We start from the raw sequence: 25,855 nt of genomic DNA on the forward strand, positions 1-25,855 counted from the left end.
AAGATACACATTTGTAGGAAAACAAAATGCCTATCCTTCATACTAGAAAATAGATAGAAAAATAAATTACTTTTATCCACATGAAAGTAAGGCAGAAGGCAAAGGCCGTTGCCCCAGGAAGGCCTGAAGACAAAGTGACTCACTAACTCATCTGTGCATGCCCAGCTTGGAGAGTGGGCTGAGAGATGGTGTCCGAAGAATCATGACACTGACTGACAAATTTTCTTTCCCTGTCTGCTATAGGCACCTACCAATTCAGAGCTCCTGAGTCTACGCCACCTGACTCAGCGGTTGGCAGGATAAAAGCTAACGATGCTGACGTGGATGAAAACGCAGAGATTGAATACAGCATCACTGAGGGGGATGGATATGACATGTTTGGAATTACCACAGACAAGGACACACAGGAAGGAATTATCACTGTCAAAAAGGTATGCATCTTAACACACTCAATCCCAGTCTCTGAAATGCCAAAACTTTATCTAGTACTTACTTATTTTCCATTTTCGGTGCAACATCTATTGTTTATTAATTTGAATGCTATCTATTAGGAACCTCTACATTACCTTTGCAAAGTTTCTTTTACACAAACAATTGGGATTCTTCCTCATATACTCTCCTTTGCGAAACCAATGCACATACCTTGATGGACCTGAGAGAGTAAATAACCTAGGGAATGGGATGGAAGTGAGAAAAAATTCTGCAGTCTGAATATATCCACAGAACAACCCAGGAAGGCATTATCATCCAACTGTGATTTTCTCCCTACAATGTTTACAGGATTTGCTCACTACTAGAACGTGCTGTTTTAAGACCACAGAAATAATCAGTATCACATTGCCTACTTTGAGCTATCAGAAGGTGTCGAATTGTATGGCTGTAATTTATTAAAGCACACAGACAAATTTCTTTTGACTCCTATTTTGTAAAAATGTAACTAAAAAACCCATCAACATACTTTTGTATTAGAACAAAAACAATCACAACGCCTTGCAGGGTCACAGTGGACGTCATCCACTGGCTTGCACATTGGCTGTCAGAAAAGGTTTGACAAACATTGTTTGCAGTGGGTTATTAGGCAAGCTTGATAAGGTTACAGATATCATCCTCCATCAGTTCAAGTTCAGTCATCACTAGATAGACATTGTGTAGATTTTTCTGAACATGCGTTTGCTTGTTGATATGAGTACGACACCTGTCATTACTTGTTTTTTAGGAGATGCCTTCCAGGGGCTTATTATGATATCAGTCTAACTCTGTCTGCATTTCTGTCTGTTGCTGACAGAAGCTGTGAATCTTCTAAAACATAATGGAAAACTGGGGTGACTACTTTCTCCCCACATTTCTTTAAGTACTGTAGCACAGAGTCACTTCTTCACTTAAAAGTGTTTCTTCACACTTTTAATTGAGCGTGATACAGTCACAGCCAATCTTAAAATCATGTTTTCCTTGATGGGTGGTCCTGGATGTCCAGACACTAGATATCAGTGTTTCACTTTAGTGATGGAATCCCAATATTTAAATAAGCAGCTCCTAGAAAATCTTTCACCCTTCAATGTGTGGTGCTTAGGGGCAAGGAAGAGACAAGAAAACATCCAAATGCCAAAAATGCCAGAATAAAAGCCATGAAGAGTTAAGGGCATTTGAGAAGGAAAGATTAATTGGTGTTTAAGAGTTCCAGGCATAGAATTCCCTGAAAAAGTGGTTGGGGTTTTTTTTTGTATAACATCATCAGTGGCACAGAGCCCTGTCTTTCTCCTTTCTGCTAGCATTTTAATTCCAGTTCAGGCTCCTGTTGCCTAGCACAGATCTCTCCATGACATTCCCTCATTCATTTGGTTCATCTGTCTGCAAGCCACAGCAATCCCCACAGACCTCTCAAACTTTTTGTTTGTTCTTCCCAGGCTTTGGATTATGAAAATAAAAACCTGTATATTCTGAAAGTGGAAGCTACCAACACTCACGTGGATCCTCGATTCCTCTATCTTGGGCCCTTCAAGGACTCTGCTACAGTCAGGATTCAGGTGGATGATGTAGATGAACCCCCCGTGTTCAGCAGACCAGCATACATAATGGAAGTGAAAGAAGACGTTCCAATAAACAGCATAATAGGAACAGTAACTGCTCAGGATCCAGACGCTGCCAAGAACCCTGTCAAGTAAGCATAGACTATTTCAGCTTGTGTGTAAATCTTTTGCTTTTTTTCATGTCAGCACACACACAGAAATCCCTTGGAACAATGAAATTGTATAGGTACGTTTGAGTATGGAGTATTGTAGATGGTAAATGATCTCTCACGCTTCAGCCTATCTAGGTACATGTGAATGTGTTTGCACGGCACTTGCATCTTGAATTATATTCTGTCCTCTTCAGTGACTAATGTTTGTGGCTACTTCTACTATGGAAGAATTTACTGCAAAAAGAGCACTAAGAAGATGTTAGTGCTCTCCTTCCACCTTTAACATTTCCGAGCGCAGGGCAGTGCATCCTCTTGGCTATATGACAGGGGAGTGATTCAGCAGCCCTTTCTTCCCCCATCCATCCAGACCCGCTTAGCAGAGGTCATGTTTACCTCCTCTAAACTGCAAGCAGAAATGTCTTAAAAGCAGCTCATATGCACACACTCTGATCTCACTTGTATCACTGTAAGGTTAGTAAGATAAGAATCAGTCTCATGGACTTCATAAATTACGCTTGCCATCAATCAATAAACTAGACTTAAAGGAAGACAAGAAAAGGTTAAGCCTGGAGTAGCTAAACCTAAGCCTTCATTTTTTTGTAAATTAATAGGTACACTGTTTCAATACATCTGAAAACGTACTGGAATACTTAAGTCATATTGGACAGATAAAAGAACTTCTAAGTAGTTGTCTGCCTTAATTAAAGTTCATTGCTACTGACAAGGCAGTAAGAGGAGGAAATGAAAAAGACAGCGATATTAAATCCAGGTGAATTTTCAGCATGTCTCTAGGCTGGGCACCTTGGAAATGCTATAGTAGTCTTCAGATCAAAATAGAACAATGCATGTTTAATAAAAATCCGATCCATTGCTACTTTGCACTTCTGCAAACAACTATCTTTCATCAAGATACCTTGCGATGTTTATGAGGCATGAGTAGACTTTAAGCCCTCAACTCATCTTTTGAGAAGGGTAAATCTTACCATCTTAATTTCATAGATGAAGAAACTAAGACTGAAATGTCTCTGACAACCCTCTCTGTCTTTAGTTTACATGCAGTGCCCTGCACATTAATTCTTTTTCAAGACTAAGCCTTCTAATTTTAATTAAGGTTTGCTTTCATTTATATCATGACATGCAACAATTATATGGAGTCCTGGATTAGCAGAGCTTAGTGGCTTAAAAAGCAACATAGCGTTTTACTGACTTTGGTGACGCTCAGGAAAAAAAAAAAGGAACACCTTCTATAGCATGTCTTCATGGACATGCTAGCATGAAGAAATGTGTTGGGGTGACACCCAGGTCCCTTGCAATCTTCATATGAACCTGCTTTTTCACATGTAATGGCACTGGAGAGTGAGGAGAGTGCTTCCCTGCTTCCCTCTGCTTTCCCATGGTGATAACTACAACCATTTTCATTTCACACAAGCTCCTAATTATAAGTGATTTACAGTGGATAGGGATTATGCTGTTCATTGTTGAGTACTGCCTACTGGCTCTTTTCTATTAATTGAGTGTGTGTGCTAAAACTTACCTATCTTTCAAAGGGCAGTTCTTTAATACAGTATGGGTACTCTGCGTATTAAAGTATCAGGTAATTATTGAGCAAAATTTAGCAGAGGTGTCAAAATTGATGCAGTGCAGGAGAAAACTTGTCTCCTTTATACTCTAATGGCATGCAATAATAAAGGTGAAAGGAGAAGAAAAGAGAAAATGAGGAAGAGATTAGAGTAACAGAAAAAAACACAGCAAGAAGAAACATGAAAAGATGAAAAGAGGAGAAGGAAATCGGCAGAGATCAGTAGCCTGAGAGAAGTTAGCTTGCAATAAATGTAATTTTATGGTGCTAATATCTTGGGTATCTCCTAGAATTCAGGGGCACGGGTTGAGTCTGCATCTTTTTGACAGGGTGATTTTTTTTTGCCATCATGCAATAGAGATGCTAAATCCGATTTTCACTCTGAGCTTTGGGAAAGATGCAATTAGACTGGATATATATGACTTGTCACTTGCTTGTCAATTTCTCTTGATGGTTAAAAATAAAATCTTTAGACATTTGATATTACAATGAAAACCTTCCATTTTCTCCTCTACTCAAGCGAAGACTTCTCTTTTTAAATAAACTGAGACCTAACTCTGTTAGATGAAAGCCCCTTTGATCTTCCATTAAAGGAAACCTTCACAATATCATTATAAAAATGCATTATGAAAAATTCACACACGCATCCCTTCCCGACCCACAAATCTTCCTGACTTGCGGTTACATTAGACTTGAGCAAGCCGCTGAACATCAGAAGACAACGAAGCAGTAGCAAAATAAGAAGGGGAGATCTGCCCTGCCTGTAAGACTGCAAAATCGTTTGTGACTTTTGTATTGGTAGAGCTCTATTTCATCAGTCCAGCCCTTATAAATAAGCTTTGCTGTGACGTGGCATTAAGACAACGCACAAATCCATCGATAGATGTTTGGCTGTATGTGAATGTGCATCTATGTGTAACGACATTAACACACTCCTGAGTAATGCTCCACTGTCCAGCTGTGCTTTAACAACAAAAGTTTGTATTCCACTCGGGTTTGATCTAAACAGAAATATTATGAACCGCTGCCTACTGAAAAAAATAAACCAATGCTGCAACTGGCTCTGCTGTATGATTGTACATCAGATCGTTTTAAATTGCTAGTTGAGTTTTTTTGCTATAGTAACTCCTCAGAGGCATAATGAAGTTCATCAGTCACTGGAACTGTCTCCCTGCTGTGATTTGATTTACTAAAGTATCCCAGATGAAAATGATCTGCAAACAAATGTAAGGCTTAATTTTGTTTGTGTATTTTACTAAAAACATATTTGCATGTGTTAGATTCTCACTTTCACCCTCCCTTTCTTCCTGTTATGTACAAGGAGAGACTGGAATCTACATAGATACCTTTTAACTTCCTATCTTGTCAGTTCCTCAAGATTTAGAAGGGATGAAGTCCTGGAATCTGACAAATACACACCAGTAATTTCATTAAATAAATGTAAAAATGAGTTTGATGTTGTCTGCTTAATTCTTACTAGGCTATGATCCGTAAGTTAGAATCAACACCGATTCAACATAATTAACAGTCCTTGATCAAAAGAGACTGGATTATACAAACTGAGAACAGAAGTGACAGTCTAGCTTATTAAAATCATCCTTCTAGACCGGCATTAACGGTATAATTAGAATATACTTTAACTGCATTGACCTTGTATGTATGTTCTTTTGGATATGAAGAAATAAAATTAACATTTCATTAAGAAGCTGTTCTCTGGTTGTTTTGTGGGTTTTATTTTTTCTTTTTGTGAGTTTAACTTTCCACTGTACAAATGACTGCCTATACGTATGGTTTTAGAAAGACTAATATTTTTAAATTCTTAGCATCTTGAAGAAGAAATTATCAATATTACAGCTCTGGTAACCTTAGAAAAAGTCCAGAACAATTCTTTTTTTCTTTCCTTTCAGATTCTGTACCGCAGACTGAAATTGAGAAATATTACGAAGTAAAGATGGTGATTTCAATATGCCAAGGCATTAAATATGCAAAGGCACTAATATTTTAAGTCCATTCATAATTTGAAGCATGAGTGAAAACATAATTGAAGGGAAAATATCCCAAGAAACGGACAACTTATGCTTAAAGTTTGTCGCTTACTTGAATATTGTGCTGAATAAGAAGCTGAAACATACTATTACAGTTGGCTGGAACGACTAATCTATGGAAAATCCTGATATTTTGTTTCAGATAGGAATGCAAATTCTAGTTTTGATGCAAAATGGAAATACCAAAGTATTTCAGCCGAAGTATATGGAAATGAGCTTCAGGATATCTGAAAAATAATTGAATTCACAAAATACCAACATAATATCATATAAAAGCCTGCATGAATGAAAGTTAAAATGAAATGTTTACCATATCAAATGCTTACTTTGTCAAAATATAAGAGAGTCAAACTGGTTTGTATAAACTTGTTTCCATCAAACATTTCAGCTAAGTCAACAAATTCACATGTACTATTTAGATTTGGACAAAACAACACAGCTTGCTGGAGCTGTCCCATCAGTCAGCGCTGCCTATTACACACCTTCTCACACACTCTTTTCAAGCTGATGGTAACGTTACAGTGCTACATAAAGGAACTCAGTTAGTGACACCACAGCTGACTTCATGTAGCTGAAACTGTGATACTGTTAGTCAAGTGACAGCAAGGGATGAAAACTAAATCAACTCTTGAAAAGCTAGCAAGGTGTGCTTGTGTAAGTCCTACCAAAAAAAGGTATCTTTATCTTTGAAACTTGTTTGGTTGGTTCCATAGGAACGTAATGGGGAAAAAGAACAATTTAGTGCAAACAATTAACACTTGCTATAGCTTTGTTTAGGAAGGTAGGCCACACTAAAGTTCATATTTTAGAATAAGATGAGTCTATAATTTGCTGTGGGTATTATATCCAACTTGTTACTTGCAAATAAGGAAAAAAGAAAGCAATTACAAGATAATTAGCAATTTGGTTCATTTTAAACCTTTGTCAGAATCATGTGTTTCAAGTCGACTCTTCTATTCCCTGCTTCTTCATGCAAGTTCAGAAGTTAGGAGACTGCGCAGGACCTGCTAAGAGATATGTCACGCAGCTCCTGGGGCAGAGCAGGGAATGGAAATTTTTCTTCAGCCTGTGCACGCCCTTCTATTCTGTAGTACACTCTAGCAGTCATTCTCTTGGCCCAGTTTTCATCTGACTGCATACCAGCTCAGCCGTATCTTTAACCTTGTCTGGGCACAAGGGACAGCAGAAGCTGCCTTGTTTCTGTCAATGTGGCCTGTGAAGAGACCAAGGGAGCAGCACACTGGCCTTCCTAAGGCTCTGTCCTGGATTGTACATCAGCACACATTCAGGATTGGAACAAAAGCAGAATAATGCAATTGCATTCTTGCTTTAGCTACATCAGAGACATATTTCTATCAAGACCTCTGTAATTTATGCAAGAATTTTCTCTTCGTGAGAGATGAAAATAAGTCACAGCATTTGGATCAGGGTTGGTAGCACCCTCTCCTGTGAACTGGGAAGTTATTCTTTTTAAAGTTGGATTCAGTTCAGCAGAAAAAGCAAAATATCAGATTGAAAATCTGCATCCAGATTTAGACTCCAAGCTCCTCCAGAGCTGGTTAGCATTCATTTTCACATCTAGCTACCATCAAGCAGGGCTGAACATGTTAGGTTTAATGAATTACAGCAAACCTTTACATGATATGTACTATGAAATAATGAATCTCCATTCTGTGCTGACTTCCTTTTGGGGGCAAACTTTTTAAATGCCAGCAAGTGAAAGGCAGAAATACATCCTAGCTGTCAAATTTTATATCAGAAATTATTTAGAACATTTGAGATACCAAACCATAAAAAGAGGGTTTTATAATGGGAAAGCCAACTCAGCCTTAAAATAAACTTCCTATCTTTCAGGACACAGACTTCACATTTCTCACTAAAAACAAAGCTTTGATGATTCTCAGAGGTATGTAAATTCTGCAGTAATTCATTTACTCAGTGACAATTCTCCACCTTCTAAATCAAATCTCCAATGTGTCATTATTCAGTAGCTCAGAACTAGCTCTTTGTGTGAATATATAAAGGCTCTGAAGCCTGCGCTGAAAACAAAAGGCAACCCCATTTACTAGTGGTTTGATGTCTAGTCTTAAAAGATGGTTTAAGAACACAGAAATTAAAAGGAAAGCATCCTCCTAACCCCTCTCTCTGTATTTGCAGGTACTCAGTAGATCGACACACTGATATGGACAGAGTATTCAACATCAATTCAGGAAACGGTTCGATATTCACTTCAAAATCCCTTGACCGGGAAACACTGCTGTGGCACAACATTACAGTAATAGCAGCAGAGATCAGTAAGTCAAACCTAAATACCACTGCTGTCCCTGATGTAATGAATTTAGCCTTCTAGCCGAGCGTGTGGAAAGCACGGCTGGACAGATGTCAGGTTATATAGATAGTCCACTCAATACTAATGAAGAAGAGGAAACTCTGCAAGAGGTGGTGTGTAGATGTGTGTTTACTAGGGACACAGTTCACAAGGAGGTAAGTTAGCTGAGCAAGGAGGAAAGGTAATAATTCTGTGTTTTCTCAGCTGTAATAGCCATTTTTAATTTTAAACATGATTGTTGAATTTGGACATTGGCACACATCAAGTGAGATGGTTCAAAGCCAAACTGCATCCCATGGTAGGATTCAGTCTGATCCAGACTGAATATGGCACAGGCTGGATGCTTTTAAGACTAAGGTGACTGGACTGAGCCAGGTGCCCAGATCTTATTCAGTTTTAAAGATTTCCCTTTTTCTTTCACATCCTTTGACATTATGAGCTCTAGTTACAAATCAGTTTGTCAGGTTAGGATTGCTCAGAAGCAGCAGTCTTGTGATAATGCTAATAAGACTGATTTTAGGAACTGAATTGCCAGGGATCTAGGTAAGGATGTGTATGCTAGGTGGCTTTAATAAACAATCCTCTTAATGTTTTAATACATTAACTGTAAGTATGTGACATGATCAAATGTTAGGGAATGCAATTCCTTTTGCTTCTGAAGGGTCACAGTGCCTATGACTGTGAAGCATGGTGGAATGGTAGATAGATCTAGTATAAACATCAGCTCTATGTTTGTCACAAAGTCTTTATACAACTCAGAGGCTAAAAGGATTGTATTTTTTAAAACATATTCTGAGGCAATATAAGCTCTATTTACTTATGCTGGATGTTTGTGTTATATGGCTCAATCAGCTGCTGAGTGTTGAGAAGAGTGTAACTGAGTACTTGACTCCTGCTTTCTTTATTCTGTAAGTCTTCTTAAAACTGAAAACTGATGTAAAACAATGCTATTGAGGCAAGCAGATGGGGTTACACAAAAAAGTAGTGGGCTAGAGCCTACAGGAATTATGCTTCATAATAGTTTTCTCCCTCTCCTGAAAGTCTGCACCTTTTAAAGATAGGCATAACTTTTCAGCATACCAAACACAGACACTTGGCTTACTGGTAGCTGGGAGTTTTTGTTTCTATTAAGTCTTTGAAGGGGCGATCTAGGATCAAGAATTGTATATTACAGACTGAGCTCCTCGGTAGAAGAGGAAGGGCAAAATAATACCTAAAAAGAAAGGATAGTAAGAACATTTAGGAACCACACCTGCATTGTTCCCAGCAGAGCTGCAATAAAATACAGCATAGAAAATTCTATACTGTCTGAAAACTAACTTAGCATGTCTATGAAATACTCATTTAGTTCCTTGTCTCCTTCCCTAAGAACAGACCTTCTCCTGAGCCAGACCCTCTCAACTAAACCTTTTGTGTCTGACACAGGCGTCTGTCTTAATTATCAATCCTCTTTAGTCTGAATCCTTCCAGGCTGCAACAAGCTACTTCCCAGGCTGTGCTTCATTGAGCCTAGACCGAATTTGGCATAAGTGTGGTAGATGCCTTCCAGAGGCAATTTTCTTGGTTGAAATGCAGCTACTGTTTAAACAAGCTTTGGTCTGATCCAGGCTACCTCACTAATTCTAGTCTCCAGAGACTAGACTGGAAAGCACCACTGCTTCATGTTCCTAGCTAAAACCAGTAATTTCTAGCAAGGCTGGCTAAAGTCCCATTGCACTAAATTCTAGCTAATCACTAATTGCTCACAGTGACATACCATCACATCCAACTCCACGTATATTTCACTGAAGCAATCTAAAGAAATATCCAGTCAATTTATAGGCAGAATGCACATCCAGCTGGATGGGTACACACTTAGATATAAAAAAATTGAAGGCATAAAGTCACCTTTCAGTGGTGACTGTTCTTGATTTCATTTTATGGTAGAAAAAAGATGAAAACAGGGAAGCTGTTTTGCCTTTAATTGTCTAGAATTGTCAGTAAGTGTAGATAGCTCCATTTTTTGATGTTATTCTTTTTCACCACTATGAGCTGCAGTTGCTCAGCAGCCTGGAGAATCGTGCTGTGAATGTTGCAAACAAATAGTTGGTGCAACACTGGGTCAGTATATCTGCCATAGTCAGAAGGCAAACTGGCAATAAAACTCAGTACACAGGGCTACTGATTCACAGCTGCACAATTACAGTTGATTTATTGGAGAGAATTCCCAGAGTAATTTTAAATAGAAAAAAACCAATTTGCTTGCCGTTTCAACAGAAAACGTACCACCACAGAGATTAATACATTTACGCAGTTAATTCAGTCTGGGTAGCTTTTCTGGAAGACAGAGCCAACAGTAATTAAAGAATAATGCAAACAAATTAACCTACATCAATTAATTTTCAAAAATAAGTTGAAAGGTGATAAAAAATTACATCCAAGAGGTATACACACGTTTCAACTTACATTTCCATTAAATCAGAAAAAAGGACCATGTCCATAGACAGACAAGTTTTATGAAGCTTCCATTTCTTACTGTATCTTTTTAAATTGTGAGAATGTTAAGCACCTGGAAGCAAAAGGAAAATGTGTACTTCACGGTTCAAAAAGCAGGAAAGAAAACAATTGTAATTCTTGACCGAAGAACACATTTGCCAATACGTTTGAATGTATTTATTAGAAAGGTATGCCCTTACAAAATAGTCTTGCCAGTAGCCCTGCAAGTTCAAATGACTGCCTTTGATTTCTGCCTGTTATAAAAATTCAACATTTATATTGATGTATTTTAGCACAGAATTGAGCCTAGTCTATATTATACGTAAATTGTTATTTTATACATTGAATGAATTTAGCCCAATGGCTCATATTAGAAGCTGGTTTATGCCTAATGGAATCATATTAGTTTCAATGGGACTGTGGAGCTTTAAAGCATAATATTTTGTCCAAATGACTGAGCTCTGTAATACAAATATACAGTGCCAATTTGGGAGAAGGCATTTTCAAATTTATAAAAGTATGATAAACACAGTAATAGGACTTTTATTAAAGCCTAACTCAACTAGCTACAGTAATGAATGCTTGTAGAAACATACAGTCTTAGATCTGCTACACTTTATTGGACTATTTTTTTCACTTGAATTGTAGGTTAAAACGCATTAATAAACTATATTAACATGGGTAGAAAATGAACATAGCAAAACTTGGTGTAGCCTTTAAATGAAACTAATCTCAATCACACTTATTCCCTCATAGATTTCACTCTCACATTCCCACACTCACATCCTCCCTGGCACTGAGGTGGGTACACCTGGGTGACCTGGCCTAGATAACTTTTTTGTGTGATATGGAACAAAAAGGAGACAAATCAAGCCCTGGCAGTGCCTCGTGGTTTCCTTTTGATTGGTGATGAGAAATAAGTTTGAGTGGAAGATCTTGTACCTTTTAGGGGTTGATAGTTGTTATGATGTGTCTTTTTGTCTCAGAATCTTGCAGATTTCACAACTCATGGCTCCTAAGCAAGCTTTCTGCTTGTTGCCTTTCTTCCTTATTCTGTGTATATTCCTAACTAAAGCCACAACAGGATAAGAAACAGTTCAACAGAACCAATAGTCCAACAGGAAAAGGAATGATCTATACAGTGTCACAGCATTTCCAAATGTTTTCATTTTTATCTAGAAAGATGACAATATTTTCATCAGTATTTTATGCTCAGGAATACTGTTGTCAAATTCAGTCTCTTGGCACTACACAGAAAAAATATGGGGGATCTTCAGATTCTATATAGTGCTCATATTCTTCAGCTGATATATTTTATTTTTAACATTAGGGTATCAGTCAAATAATTTCACAACAGATTAGAAAATATCTGTGATCACAGTTGCAGTTACTATTTGTATAACTTAATGGTAATCTTAGTGGCTTAAGGAAGAGTTTCACAGTTTTGTAGGGGACAGAACATTATATGTATCAAGTGGAGAGGAAAAAACACACTCAATCCTGTCTTCATGGCATTTTGGCCTTCCTATTTCAGAGTTAATGAAGGGAATATGTTCTAGACAATTTTTGCCATCAAACTGTATGACTTAGGCTAATAAATATATTTCTTTTAATTCTAGTATTATTTTTATGTGTGTATATATCACAAATAGATTTATTTTAGTTCTAGTATTATATTTAGGTGTGTATATATATATCTCACACATACATTGATAATCATACTTGGAGTGTTCAAAGGAATTTGTAGATCTCACATGTATAGCTTACATAGAATAAGAGTAACGATAACACAGCACAATGTTGTGGACTTCACCCCACAGCACATTCCTCTGAAATCAACAGAATGTGGAGTGTTGTAAGTGAGAAGAATTAAGGCAATGAACCCTTAAGTCTGTCCTTTTCTTCTCCTGCACTGAGTCAGCGGCTGGGCTAAAAAAAATCTCCGTTCTTTCTGGTTTTATCATTTCAGACAACCCAAAACAAAGCAGCCGTGTCCCTGTGTTCATTAAGGTTTTGGATGTGAATGACAATGCTCCAGAGTTTGCCATGTTTTACGAGACCTTCGTCTGTGAAAATGCAAAGGCAGAACAGGTGCGTTGCCTGCTTCTACTAAGAAAATGTTCCAAATTAATTGAGTTTTGCCATTACTCTTGCGTCACCTCATCAAGAGGTATACTCTGCACTGCATCAAACTGTTGGATTTGCAAAATGAAACTAAACCAGTGGCTGCACTGTATCTGATTACACTTAGTATTCTTGCAGCTGATGTGATAGTATGTTTTAGACTGTTGTTTTCTGTACTGCACCTTGTTATCCCCAATTCATTTTCATTCTGTTACTCTCTGCTTTATTCAGGCATCTCCACTGTCTCCTTCAAAAACACTTTCAAGTCCAAAACTGTTACAAGTCCTGTCTCTGATTTAAATGTTTCCTGACAGATGACTCTCACTCTACCAGTCCTGTTACTAAATAGTTCAAAGTAGCATATAATTTGGAAGATTCAGCCAAACAATTCCAGTGAGATGAGATTTGGGTAGATAAATATACAGTCAGCTCTGACTATCTCACCTTTCATCTCTACTGCTTGTCACATGCAAAGGTTTCTTCCCTGTCTGGAGTAGCATCAACCCAAGCCTGCTCTTGTATTCAATATGATTTTGCTGCCAGCTTTCAAATTCATTATGTTCCTGGCTGATGGTATGGGATACAATACCACAGTGATCCTAAACAACATCAGCAACACATGAATCACTTTTCTTAAGCTTGCCATAGCAGCATTAGCTGCCTTGAAGTGAAGGAAAAAAATGCATACATTAGGATTGCTTGACAATGGATAGAGTACATAAATAAGCCTAAGGTCCACAGACTTGAAGATAATTTTGTTCTTATTGTTTCAGCTGATACAAACCTTAAGTGCTGTTGATAAAGATGACTCTTACAGTGGACATCAGTTTTCATTCTCCTTAGCTCCTGAGGCAGCCAGCAGCTCAAACTTTACGCTACAGGACAACAGAGGTGAATTTCTAGGAAGACTTTTCTTTATTATCTCATCTTTGCTTCCAGCCTTCAGATGAAGATTTAATGCATGCTTTGTGTTTCCAGACAACACAGCAGGGATTTTCACCCGAAAAAACAGATATAACCGACATGAAATGAGTACTTACTTCTTGCCAGTGGTAATATCAGACAATGACTACCCTATCCAGAGCAGCACTGAAACAGTGACTATTCGAGTATGCGCTTGTGACCATCGAGGGAAGATGCTGTCCTGTAATGCAGAAGCCTTGATTCATCCTACTGGTCTTAGCACTGGGGCTCTTATTGCCATTCTTCTCTGTATCATTATATTACTCGGTAAGTAGCTCAGCTCAGAGGCATTTTGTTCCTTTCGTGGTTATTTTGCATTTCTACAAGTGATTATATACCAAGGCTGGGACAAGAGCAAAGCAAAGACATTTTTGTCTTATCCTGCCTTTATATTATTATATTTCTTCCTCTGAGGGCAGCTACAGATATGGTGTATAGAATACATCATATCTAATCTTAGTTATCTAAAAGCTAGCAATGTCCAATCAAGAGGAGACAGCTGGACTTCACCCTCAGGTCAATAGAGAGGGACAAGCACCTGTAGAGAGACTTTTATCCCATCCCCTTGTTGGTATCTGCAGTGGACCAAACTAATCACTCTCTGCAGGTGTCCATCTCTGTTGACCATAGAAGGGGGCCAGATAACTTAATTTTAAATAGTTAACTTCCTTGTATAAACCGAGGAGAAACAAGTCTTGGTGCTCCTGTTCTGCTGGAAAGGGATGCTGAAATGGGTTGGCTACTAAAGCACTCCCCTAAAACCTGAAGGGTCCTTCCTTCCATTCACCTGTGAATGTGAAGAGGCTGGATCCTGAGTGTAGAGGGTACACAGATCTCTGGCTACAGCACTTACAGGTGATCAACATTTATTTCTCAATTAAAATGACAGTTTGAAACATTTCTGACATTTCTCTCACTCATGTTCCACCTCTCTTGTATGGCAGAGACAACCAGTTCCTCAGACATTGATAATAGTCTGTGCATCTAGAGAGAACTTTACAATGCAACACAGGCCATTCTCAGGGAGTTGTTATTAGTCACCTTTATTATCTGGCCAGGAAAGAAGGGAGTTGGACCAATTTTATAGCAGTAGGGTCAAGCAGGGACAAAAATGTTTCCTCAGTCGTTCCACTCCTTTCTATCATACTTCTGTCCTTCTTGGACATGCTCATCACCACAGCAGAATCATCCCAATCTTTGCTATTAACAAACTTCCCCTCTCCAATGATGAGTCAAACACCATGTTGTGATTCTCAGGCTTCATCAATATAGTCATGGCTTGCCCAGATAAGCACTATTCCATTTTCAGAAAAGTTTTCCACAAGAACAATCTCACCCTCAGTTCACCATTCAATTCATTTTTCAAAACATGGTAACACTGTCTCTAAGGGCTGAGCTCACTTTGTATCAAGTTCCTTACCAGAAAAAGAAATCTAATGCTGCAGATAGTCTTGCACTCATTAGTACAACTGTGCTCATTAATATCAATCTGACATTAAACGATTTCCTGTTTTATGTCAATCGAAAATAATTGATTCTGTGTGCTAAGCAGCACTTTATGTCAATTACTGCTCACGCCACCATGCACCATAAGCAGATTTTCAATTAACTCAGCTATATAATTTTCTATTTTCAGGCTGGTTGCAGGGTTTGCATGTGCAACCACTACAGAGTGAAAAACAATACTCTGGGCAGACCTGAACCACAACTTAAAGTTTAGCAGCAACGAAAAGGACCTGTAAATTGATAGGTTTATTTGTAGTCTGAGGAAGTCTAACAGCTTTATCAGAAGGCCTGAGATACTGCTAAACACAGATGTGCAGATAAGGGTGATGTACTTCAACATGCAACTTCTAACGGGGTTACTTTTGCCTGCAAGTTCAACACAAAGTGAGAAAACCCAAGTATCAAAGATGTGATATAATTATCAAAGTCTCATCCTTGCACATTGTAATGAGATACTTTAGCAACCCTTCAGTGTAAAAACTGTAATTACTACACTTTCTCAGATTGTTCTACCAGTTGCTGTTCCAGAAGCCCATTCAAAATCAACGCTCTGTGTTTCGAGTTCTCCAAAATTTTCTCCAGCTCTCTCTCTTCTCTTACATAGACCCTTCCCCAGTTCTCCCACAGTGTCATAGCTTTATGCTCTTAAGGAATAGAATTCTCCCTTAGTGCATTTTTGCACAGCAGCACAAAGGAAGTGTCACTGAGATTAGGACCCAAATATGACAGTGGTAAGTAAATCCTCATCAATAGGGTGTGAACCTGAAGCTTTTCACCATCAGAACCAGCCCTCCCAGTTCCTTTAGTTTCCCCACCTCAGTTATTTCCTTTCAACTCATATTAACAGATGTTCTCCCTTACACTATTCCTACAGTAAAGACACAGCATTTCTTACTGTATCCTGTCCTCTTGGAATCACTTTACAGTCAATGGAGAGAAAGAGATTTTTCCACATGTTTGAGCATACCTACAGATGGCATCTTGCTCTAGGAAATCCTGCAGAGGAGCTCAGAATTTAGGCAAAAGATAAGCAAAGTAAGACAAGTTTCAATGGGATAAAGTTTTAGTTTAAGGGTGTCCTGAGTCCATGGCATTGTCCTTAAAAGTGTCACAAGTGAGGAACTGCCACAAAGTCTTTAACACCGTTTTAGAAACACACCTGACTTTAATGATATTTTGATCCACCTTATAATCTCTTATCAATGAGTTTAGGCATTTTCTGATTTGCTTTGCTCTGAAAGAACTATGAAGAAAACAAGATGTATCTTTTCTCAGATTTTGCACAGTAGAGCTGAAGTACTTACAATCATAGAATGGTAGAGGTTGGAAGGGACCTTTAGAGATCATCTAGTCCAATCCCCCCTGCAGAAGCAGGTTCACCTAGATCAGGTTGCAAAGGCAAATGTCCAGATGGTACTTGGCACTGTGGACCTCAGACTACCAAAGCAACAATGATGATAGCAATACATCCCTGCTTCTTGCTGTGTTTATTTGTAAATGTTCGGCTACTTACCATCTTAAGGTAGAATCCAGCTAAGAAATCTGAAAGTAACTTCTAAAGGAAATTGTTGAATATACTGCCTTCCACCTTCTGTGCTCACTTCTCCAACAGTAGCCAGGATCACATAAAAGTATTTAAAATAAAAATGTATAAATAAATAAAAGTATTTAAATTTGGACCAGGGCCTTGGAAAGAGTTCTTGCCCTCCAAATAAATGAAAAATAAGTGCACTTGCATACACACACCTTAGAATGAAATCCATAAAATACCTGTTTGAGAACTCTTATGTCTTTGGCAGATGAAAAAATATCATTAGCACATCTCATCAGTCCAAGATTGACGCCACGTACCATTTCAAGGTAACGCAGAGTGTCAATACGTACTAAGGAAGTTAATAAAACTTGGGCTTTGTGCTGGTTGAAAATCCCCTCCAAAGTCCAAGCTTTTTTTCCAGAGCAGGATGGATTTACTCATCCTGAAATGCTAGCCTTTTATCATAGCCTTGTCCATAGCACAAGTTGCATCTCCTCCCTGGGGGTTCAAGGTAAATAACACCCAATGTTACTATTTTGGCGAAAGCGTTTCTTCCTTCCCAACTCTCATGGAACTAGTTCTGTTCTCAAGGCAACAAAACTGCTGTATAACTCTGGGTAAAAACATGCCTACTGACAAAGACACCCCATTTGGCTTCTTAGGAGTTTGACGTCTCCTTTCTTCTAGCGCGTACCCACACCATTTCATCTCCCAAGGTACTCCCAAGGCACAGCAAGCATAGCCTGAAAACCTGATGTGTGTGTTTGCAGTTTTGCAAAACATCTTTCAAGGCTTTTGAGTTTGAGCAGAGGTGCGGCGTTTCTTCTGGGGGTTTAACGGATTTAAGGATTAACCTTTCCCTTTCTCTTCCCTGTTATTTTTGTTTCCAGTTACAGTGGTGCTGTTTGCAGCACTGAGACGGCAGCGGAAAAAAGAGCCTTTGATTATTTCCAAAGAAGACATCAGAGACAACATTGTCAGTTATAACGATGAAGGTGGCGGAGAGGAAGACACGCAGGCGTTTGATATCGGCACGCTGAGGAATCCCGAAGCCATAGACGATAATAAATTACGCAGAGACATTGTGCCGGAAACACTTTTTATGCCCCGGCGGACTGCAGCGGCGCGAGATAACACGGATGTCAGAGATTTCATTAACCAAAGGTTAAAGGAAAACGACACAGACCCAACGGCACCCCCGTACGACTCGTTGGCGACCTACGCGTACGAAGGTAACGGCTCTGTGGCCGAGTCCCTCAGCTCCTTGGAGTCGGTGACTACAGACGGAGATCAGGACTACGATTACCTCAGTGACTGGGGGCCTCGCTTCAAAAAGCTGGCAGATATGTATGGAGCAATGGACAGTGACAAAGACTCTTAATATGTTGCCTTTTTTGTTGGGTTTTTTTCCTTTTTCTTTCTTTCCTCATTTTCAGAAACACCATTGAGATATGTGAAGTGGCTATTTCTTTCTATTTCTCCACAGCTGTGTGAAAGGGTTCTCCCTTCTACCCGTTCAGATTGTCTAATGACTGCAGTCTGTGTGGATCAGCCATCAGAAAACTTTTTCTAGTATCATTTTCTGAGCTTCCAAGAGGCAAAATTCTTATTTTTTAGTGCATCCAGTTTACCAAGCCAATCTTACAGGCACAGCAGTAGTGGAAGGGAAAAAAAAAAAAAAGGATCAGATGGGGAGCAATATTTTTACTTGTTCTGCTTATATTGTAAATTGGAGTATATTACTGTTTAAGCTCACTTGCTCTTTTTACTTGTACTCAGACTATTCAGCTCAGAAGACCGCTCTGTCAGTTGTGTATTGCACATCCCAATGTAATGAGGTACTCTAGTTTACCCCGTGTATTATAGTTAAAAGTAGTGGTGGTGGAATGAAGGTTTATTATACAAGTAGAGTAAGCTGAGGAAAAAAAACCACCATCCAACATGCATTTTACTCGTGCAGAGGGTAGAAAGGCCCAACGGTCATTTGAACCCAAGTGTTTTTTCTAGAACTCACCCTTGCCCCAATGCACTGAATCATACTAACACACACATATATATAGTTCATTGACTGCTATGTATATATTCTTCTGATCTAGCATTGCTGGGGAGATGTGTGTGCGTGCATGTGTGTGTGGTCAGTAGCCCCAATATCTAATTCTTAGACAGTTTCCCAGTTCTAACCCAGACTTGCCTTGTGACAAGAGGGAAAGTCATCTAATCCAATTCCAGATTAGATCTCGAATCAGAGGAAGAAGCAGATCGTAACTGTACTTTTATTTGTACTTCTTCAGCCAGCCTCCACCTGCACATCAGTTCAGTGACAGCCACTGTGCTGGCGAGGTGGGAATCAGGCTTTTCATATCCATTTACTTCTGCCTATTCTCACGTGCAGGAGGTCAGCAGCAGCCTCAAGGTGACTGTCATCTACTGGGACAAAAGTAGAAGCTGCAAAGGAGGAACGAGTGGCTTTTTTGTCTTAACCTTCCCTGCCTGGATGCCCAAGGTGGCTTCCCTACTGACTCTCTGCCCAGTTTTGCGATCTGTATAGTGGGGAAATACTGCCTACCTCATCGGGATGTTGCAAGAATTACATAAAGTCACTTGGAAAATGTTTTAGAGACGGAAAACACTGGCATTATGCCAGAGTAAGTAATTTCTTATGCTTTTGGGTGGTTGGGTTTGGTTTCTTTGTTGTTTTTTTTCTTCTCTCCAGATTCAAGCCCTGAATGCACAAGTAAGTGAGAGTCAGTTGTCATTCCAGTGGCCTGAAAAAAGTAGTGTTTATAACTATAGTTCATTTTTTAAAATAAACTGCTTAGCCAGGGTTGCTAAAGACTTCAACCAAAAGGCAAAACTTTAATCACAAGTCTCTCTGTGTGTGTTTGTCTGCTTTGCCAAACAAAGCAATTTTGTCCAGAGGTAGGGTGGGGGGAAGATACTCTACTCTGAGGCCAAAACAGTTTTCCTCACAGCTTGTACACCACTCAGTATTTGTGTTGGCTTGTCAAACACACACAGTTGCTGCTCTTTGAATCCAACCACCTAGGAGAAATTATCTGGAGAAAACCCTAAAGGGCTGCAATGGGACATCCCCAATTCCAGGAGCCAAAAGCCACTCTGTGTCCCAAAGCAGGGACAGAGCCCCTGGCAGTGTGCCAACAAAAGGAGAAATATAAAATTTATCCTTTTTAAATACACTTCATATGTGACTATCTCATTTATTTAATTTTGAAGCAGTATTTAATACCAGAATTAAAGGCATTAATCTATTTCTCCCCTTCCCTGAATCTTAAGTGAATCAGTTTCAAAATTGAACAGCAGCACCAATTTACTCTAAAAATAGAGAAGGGAAAAAATAATAAACAGAAAATGAAAAGAGATTAAAAATTAATCCCTGGAATTCATTACTCCTAGAGAATTAAATAATGAGAACGGCAAGATCCCCGAGCATTAGACATTTACAAGTATGACGACATAACTTCAGGTTTTGCAAATGGGCTCCTGGTGAAGAGGCTGAGCCAGCCATGCTGCAGTGCCCAGCTGGGACTGGGAAGGACTCCTTTGCAGTGGGGAGCACTGCACATTTATAGGCTTAGACAAAGCAGCTAATGGCTTGCAGATGCCCAGCACGAGAGATTAGATGGGTTTCTTCAAACCTCTGGTCTCGCAGATTGACACCCCTCCTGGTGCCCAACTCCATCGCTTATGGGTCTGAGCCTGTTACAGCCGTCACAATGGCAATGACATGACTAGGACTTTATTATGTCCTTCTGTGGGCCCCTCAGGGGTTTAAGATGATAAAAGCCTTTGGAAGTCTAGCCCTTCCTGGCTTCCTTGAAACTGGAGCATCCAGGAGGCAACCTGAAACCCGTCTCTGTCACGTAAAAGGGACCATCTGGATTTTGGATACACGGAGCAGCAGATGCTCTGTACCACCTGCCACAGGTCACTCACTTTGGGCTGCCTTCCTCATCAGTGGAGGCAGCATATCCCTCTCAAACACAGATCTACGTGTATGTGCTATGTGCTCCATCCTCCTGACATCCACCTTTAGGTACTTACAAGTGTTGATGAGGCTCCCCCTCAGTCTTCTCTTCTCCAGACTAAACAGCCCCCTTTCCCACAGCATTTCCTCATAAGGAACATGTTCCAGTCCCCTAATCATCTTTGGTAGCTCCCCCCACTGGACTCTCTCCAGAAGTTTCCTGTCTCTCAAGCTGTAGAGCCCAGAACTGGACACAGTACTCCAGATGGGGTTTCAGCAGTGCAAAGTAGAGAGGCAGGAAAACCTTCCTCAAGCTGCTGGCCACAATCTTCTTAAACCTAAAGCGAGCCAGTGAACTATCTCTTCTGTGCTTCGTTGCCTGAGGAAGTATTTGTGTGTGGAGCAGATGGCAGAGATGGCTGTGAAACCACACATGTATTTAGCCCTGCAAGCCACCCTCAGCTCGCAGGGAAGAGGGAATCACTGTTGCTTGACTGAAGACAGACCTTGCACCCTGAAAGAGCTGAGCCACCCAGCTCTTTTTCACTCTTTGGGGTGGAACAACAAGACAGGAGGATCACTGATTTCCTTGTAACTACTTTCCTATGGTTGTACAGTGATTTTGTCTGAAATGGTGATCGTTAGTAGCAGTCCCAGCACAAGTTTTGGTTTACATTTTTTTCCTTTTTTTAATTCTTTTAATTGAAAGTTGTTTTTATCTTGTCCATTGAGTGATAGAGTAAATAATAGAGTGGCTACTTGTGCCTCTTGTGTAAATATATTATAGCTAAAATTATGTTATGTCACCACAAATGTGGTGTCTGAATAGTAAATGGATTCTTGTAAGAAAATTCAAGGCAAAATTACATCCAAATTATTATTTATGTATCTAAGTTTTAAAGTCTATTTTTTCCTGTAAATTAGACAGATTTAGCAACTCTCACACAGCAAGAAGAGTTCAATTTGGTCTTTTCTTCTTGCTTGGCAGTACCACAAAGTGCAATTTATAAAAATTTGTACTGCATATTAAATATTGGAAGTGCCATATTGCAGTGATTACAAAACTTTGCAGTAGTATTTCTTTGCACTTTGTTGCATGCCAGCTTGCTAGATGATAGAAATGAATATTTAACAATGCTTTCACACATGCTAGAATTGTCATTGATAGATAAACATGTGTTAGGCTATCAGCTGTGAAGTGGGTTTCAAGGCTGTTTTAAGCCTGATCTTCTTAAAACCACACCTATTTGAGAAGAAGAAATGTTAGGAAGTTTAGCTAAGCCAGGAAGAGAGATTAGCAATGCAGTTGGTTTTTAATTTGAAAAAGCAGTTGGTTTTTAATTTGATCTAACAAGAGGGAAATATTAAAAGACTCCAAGAAATTCAGTGGCATTAACATGAAACAGGGGCATGTTTACATGGGAGACTTTTCTAGCCTTTCTGTACTGCAGAACAATAACAACTCTACACTTGAAAAGGAATAAGGTTTCTAGTGAAGCTATTTCATCCCAAATCTCCAAACAGCCACTTTATTCCAGAAACACATATTTTTTTTATTGTGAAAGAATGATTATTTCAGGTCAAAACCCATTCTGTCCCACAACAGGACCAGTATGGGGAGACACTGCAGCACCTGCCTGCAATGCAGTTGTACCAGCACATCTCTCTGTGGATAAGCATTTGGAAGAGAGGCAGAAATTCACAGTGAGCTCTAGGACAAGGGAATTTTTCACAGGGTTCTGCCAACAGTACCACAGGACTAGGATGTGTCCCCAGACCTGATGGAGATGGGTCTAAACATGACAAAACCAAGTTCTCTGTGGTTTTTTTTCAGTTACTGCTGAAAAAAAGACGCTGGGAAAGATTTTAAATTGAACTCCACCACCTCATCTGTACCAACACCAGTATTTTCTAAATTTGCCCTAAGAGATATTTTTCTCTGACATTTTGTTTTGTTAGTTCTTAGGTCTTATTTCATTCTATGGCCAGGTAATTCCTAGCTGTTAAGTGTGAATGGGAGAGGCAACCTTCAAATGATCAGCAGTTTTAGGAGTAGCAGGCTACATTACAAGGCACAGGATTTCCATTTATCTGTCACAAACCAACCAACCAAAAATCACACAAAAGCCAACTAACTGTCTGTAGTACCATAAAAAGCAGAACAGTCATAAAGAAGTAGAGCAGGAAGAAATGGCTTTGGGAATGTGTGCTGCACATGTACAGTATGAATAAAAAGGGAAATAATGAAAACTGGAAGTTGGTCATGTTTCAAGAGCAGACATATCCATGTAGAGCAGGGCCAACAGTACACAGTCACTTCTAACACTTCCAGGTTTCCTACAGCAGCCAGAGGGAGATTTGCATGGACAGGAAGAAAAACATCATCTTTTTCAGACCAAGCAAATTAAATCCAGGCCATTTCCATGCAGATCTCTAGGAAAGAAAGTCATTTTGTCATGATTATTACTATTAAAACACATTAAATTTCTGCAGCACATCTATCTTGATGGCCTTCTGCAGGGTGAATTACAGACAGTGATTCAGAACAGGTAACTCTGCAAACAACCACTGTGTTAGTTCTTTCTGCCACCACCTGTTTTTAATCTCTACACGTTTCCTTTGGCTGTAAGTAGTATTGAAGTGTTTTAGAAGATCACTGTCCCAACTGGATCCTGCCATCCCCTGCCCATTTGTGTTTCAATTAACACAGCAGCCTGAGCTCCCTTGTCAAATGAGAGCTGACAAATTAACAGCCACTATGCTACTTCCAATGAGTATGAACTATGTCATAAATTGTGAAAGGCAGGGTTTATTTCCAACCCCTCTAGACCTGTGAAACAGCAGCCTCCTTCAATAAGTGTCAAAGTGACGACATTTTCTTATTTTCAGTTTAGTTTTCAGAAAGACTTGTTTTCTGAGAGGTTCTTTCTGTTCTTAAAGAATAGGAACAGAAGCATATTCCATGTCTATGGCCCCATGCTTTGCTCCAGAAGCAACACAGCAAACAGAGCAATGTTTTAATGGCCAGTCTCTCCCCTCAGTAGTTTTATTTAGGCACAGCTGAAACAATCTTGACCCTGCCCATCATCTTGCAATGCTGCACTTCCCAGCCCAGACCTGTATTCAACGTATACTTTCTCAAACAGTTCATAAAATTCAGCAGCAGGTATCCAAAGCCATGGCTGGAGTTACAGGGAGCACAAGAGTCTGAGACCTGGGAGTATTAGGAAGAACAGAAAGTGAATTGCATCAGGGAGCTGGGGGGAGGTAATCAGTCATACGCAAGGCAGGCCTATGGCACTTAAAAGCCACAAAGCTGTCATATTATGCATAGAGGCATCAGCTTTCAAAGGAGTTTTTACAGAAGCTGCTCTTTTTTTTTTTTTTTTTTGCTCTGCATGTCTTTTGCTTTCTTTAAAAAGAAGAAGAAGAAGGAAAAAAAGAGCTGCTAACTTCAAATTTCTCCTTCCACAAAGTTGATTTGACAAATAAGCATAAGTCCAGCATCTAGAGAAACCCCTTCCACTCCCATGGGCTTTTGACCTTTCCTATGAGACTGCACTATTTATGTAAATATACCTGGAGACACTTTCTATAAGCTTTTAGTTTTCTATGATCTATTACTTTAGTGTTTATGAAAGAAACAAATGTATAGAATTATTAAGCATTCAGGTGAACACTACAAAGAAACACCACCGCAACCACAAAATTGTTCTGCATTTTGACACACAAAAAACCCTCTTCAGAATCACTGTACTGTTTTAATTCTGTGATTACTTTCATTGCTTTGAAAAATTAAAATGAAAAGAAAGGCCTTATAATAAATGCTATGTGCATCTTAACTGTGTTACTGAGCAAAATCAATCTGGTAAACTCCTGTTGTGATTTGTGATTTTAAACCCTTAAAATAAATGCTTTTCAGTATTGATTTTTTTTAATTAAAAATACTTCCTAGCATAAATTGAAACCGATGCCACCACCTGGGAAGATTTACTTGCTGGCATGCTCCAGCTACACAAGTCTCTCATGATTTCACCCCCTGGTTGTGCCAAGGGAGCCTCAGCATCAGATGGATCTGGCCGATGCTCAGCACAGAGGGACATTTGCAGGTGATAAGATTTCTGTCAACCAAGAGATTTACACCTAGAAGCTTCCCTGTGTTGCAAAGGGACCCATGCTGGAATGATTCTCTCTTCTGCAGTGTGGATGGGCAATTTGTTACGGTCAGATGGCAAGTGTGCACTCTCCCTTATATTTCCTGTTCACTGTACTGGCTTCTTTTTTGGGGGTGGGGGGCAAGGGGAATGGAAATTTAAGGATTTAATGAGAAACCAATTTGAACAACAATTTCTCACAGACAGAGTGAATTTGCCTTTTTGCAAATTGATTTTTGTAACAAGTTATTTATATGATGCTACTTAATAAATTGTTTTTTCTAACTTGGGTTTTTTTTTTCCCCCCTAATTCTCTCAATCTATGTTTTGTATTTACAATGCTATCATAAAGATATGCCTTCAAACAGATTCTAGAATCACTTCAAGACACTGGGGTAAACTGACTCAGTCATTCCATTTCCATTTGTAAGCATCTCTCTTGCAACATGTTGTAAGAGCAATGATCACTATTCTGTGATCAGTGAGGCCTCCTAATAGAGTGCTATAATTTCAGAAGGAATCATTTAGTGATGCTAGGTACGAGGAGGATATTAGCCAAATTTTTACTAGCCAAGGTTTTCCAGGAAGACAGCAGGAGCTCTGTAGAGGCAAAGAATGTGAAATGCCTTCCTTAAAGCATTTAAATATGATAATTTATAATAGCACTGTTCAGTCATTTGCCTTTCATCGTATGAGATCCAAAAGAGACGTAAAGGCTCTGCTAACTTAGAGAGACTCCAAATGTGATTTGCAATAGCTTTTTATGCAAGGAAAAAGCCTCCAGAGAAAATATTTTAACAGTTTCTTAATGAAAGACCTGTCTATATCTCCAGAAATTCCATCACGTTTAAACTTCTTCCTAAAAACAAGGAGAGTGGAAAGGGTCACACCAAAGCAGTATTTCATCAAAAGCGTTAGAACAAACCACAAAAAAGCAACCAGTTTAACACCAAAACCCATATGTGTTTATGAGAGAAAGGAG

The 25,855-nt window shown here is 39.2% G+C and overlaps 1 protein-coding gene across 1 annotated transcript in view; it reads left to right on the forward strand.

The window, feature by feature from the left end:
* LOC104550155 (cadherin-6) overlaps positions 1-19,245 on the forward strand; it is a 102,014-nt gene extending 82,769 nt beyond the window's left edge. Inside the window, exons 6-12 of the mRNA XM_061995038.1 lie at positions 244-431; positions 1,905-2,158; positions 7,961-8,097; positions 12,577-12,698; positions 13,505-13,622; positions 13,710-13,961; positions 17,625-19,245. Coding sequence (XP_061851022.1) covers positions 244-431; positions 1,905-2,158; positions 7,961-8,097; positions 12,577-12,698; positions 13,505-13,622; positions 13,710-13,961; positions 17,625-18,115 — 1,562 coding nt within the window. The 3' untranslated portion in view covers positions 18,116-19,245. The remainder of the gene's footprint in view (positions 1-243; positions 432-1,904; positions 2,159-7,960; positions 8,098-12,576; positions 12,699-13,504; positions 13,623-13,709; positions 13,962-17,624) is intronic.
* The last annotated feature ends 6,610 nt before the right edge of the window (positions 19,246-25,855 follow it).

Source organism: Colius striatus, chromosome 4 (genome assembly GCF_028858725.1).
Source record: "Colius striatus isolate bColStr4 chromosome 4, bColStr4.1.hap1, whole genome shotgun sequence".
Classification (NCBI taxonomy): Eukaryota; Metazoa; Chordata; class Aves; order Coliiformes; family Coliidae; genus Colius; species Colius striatus.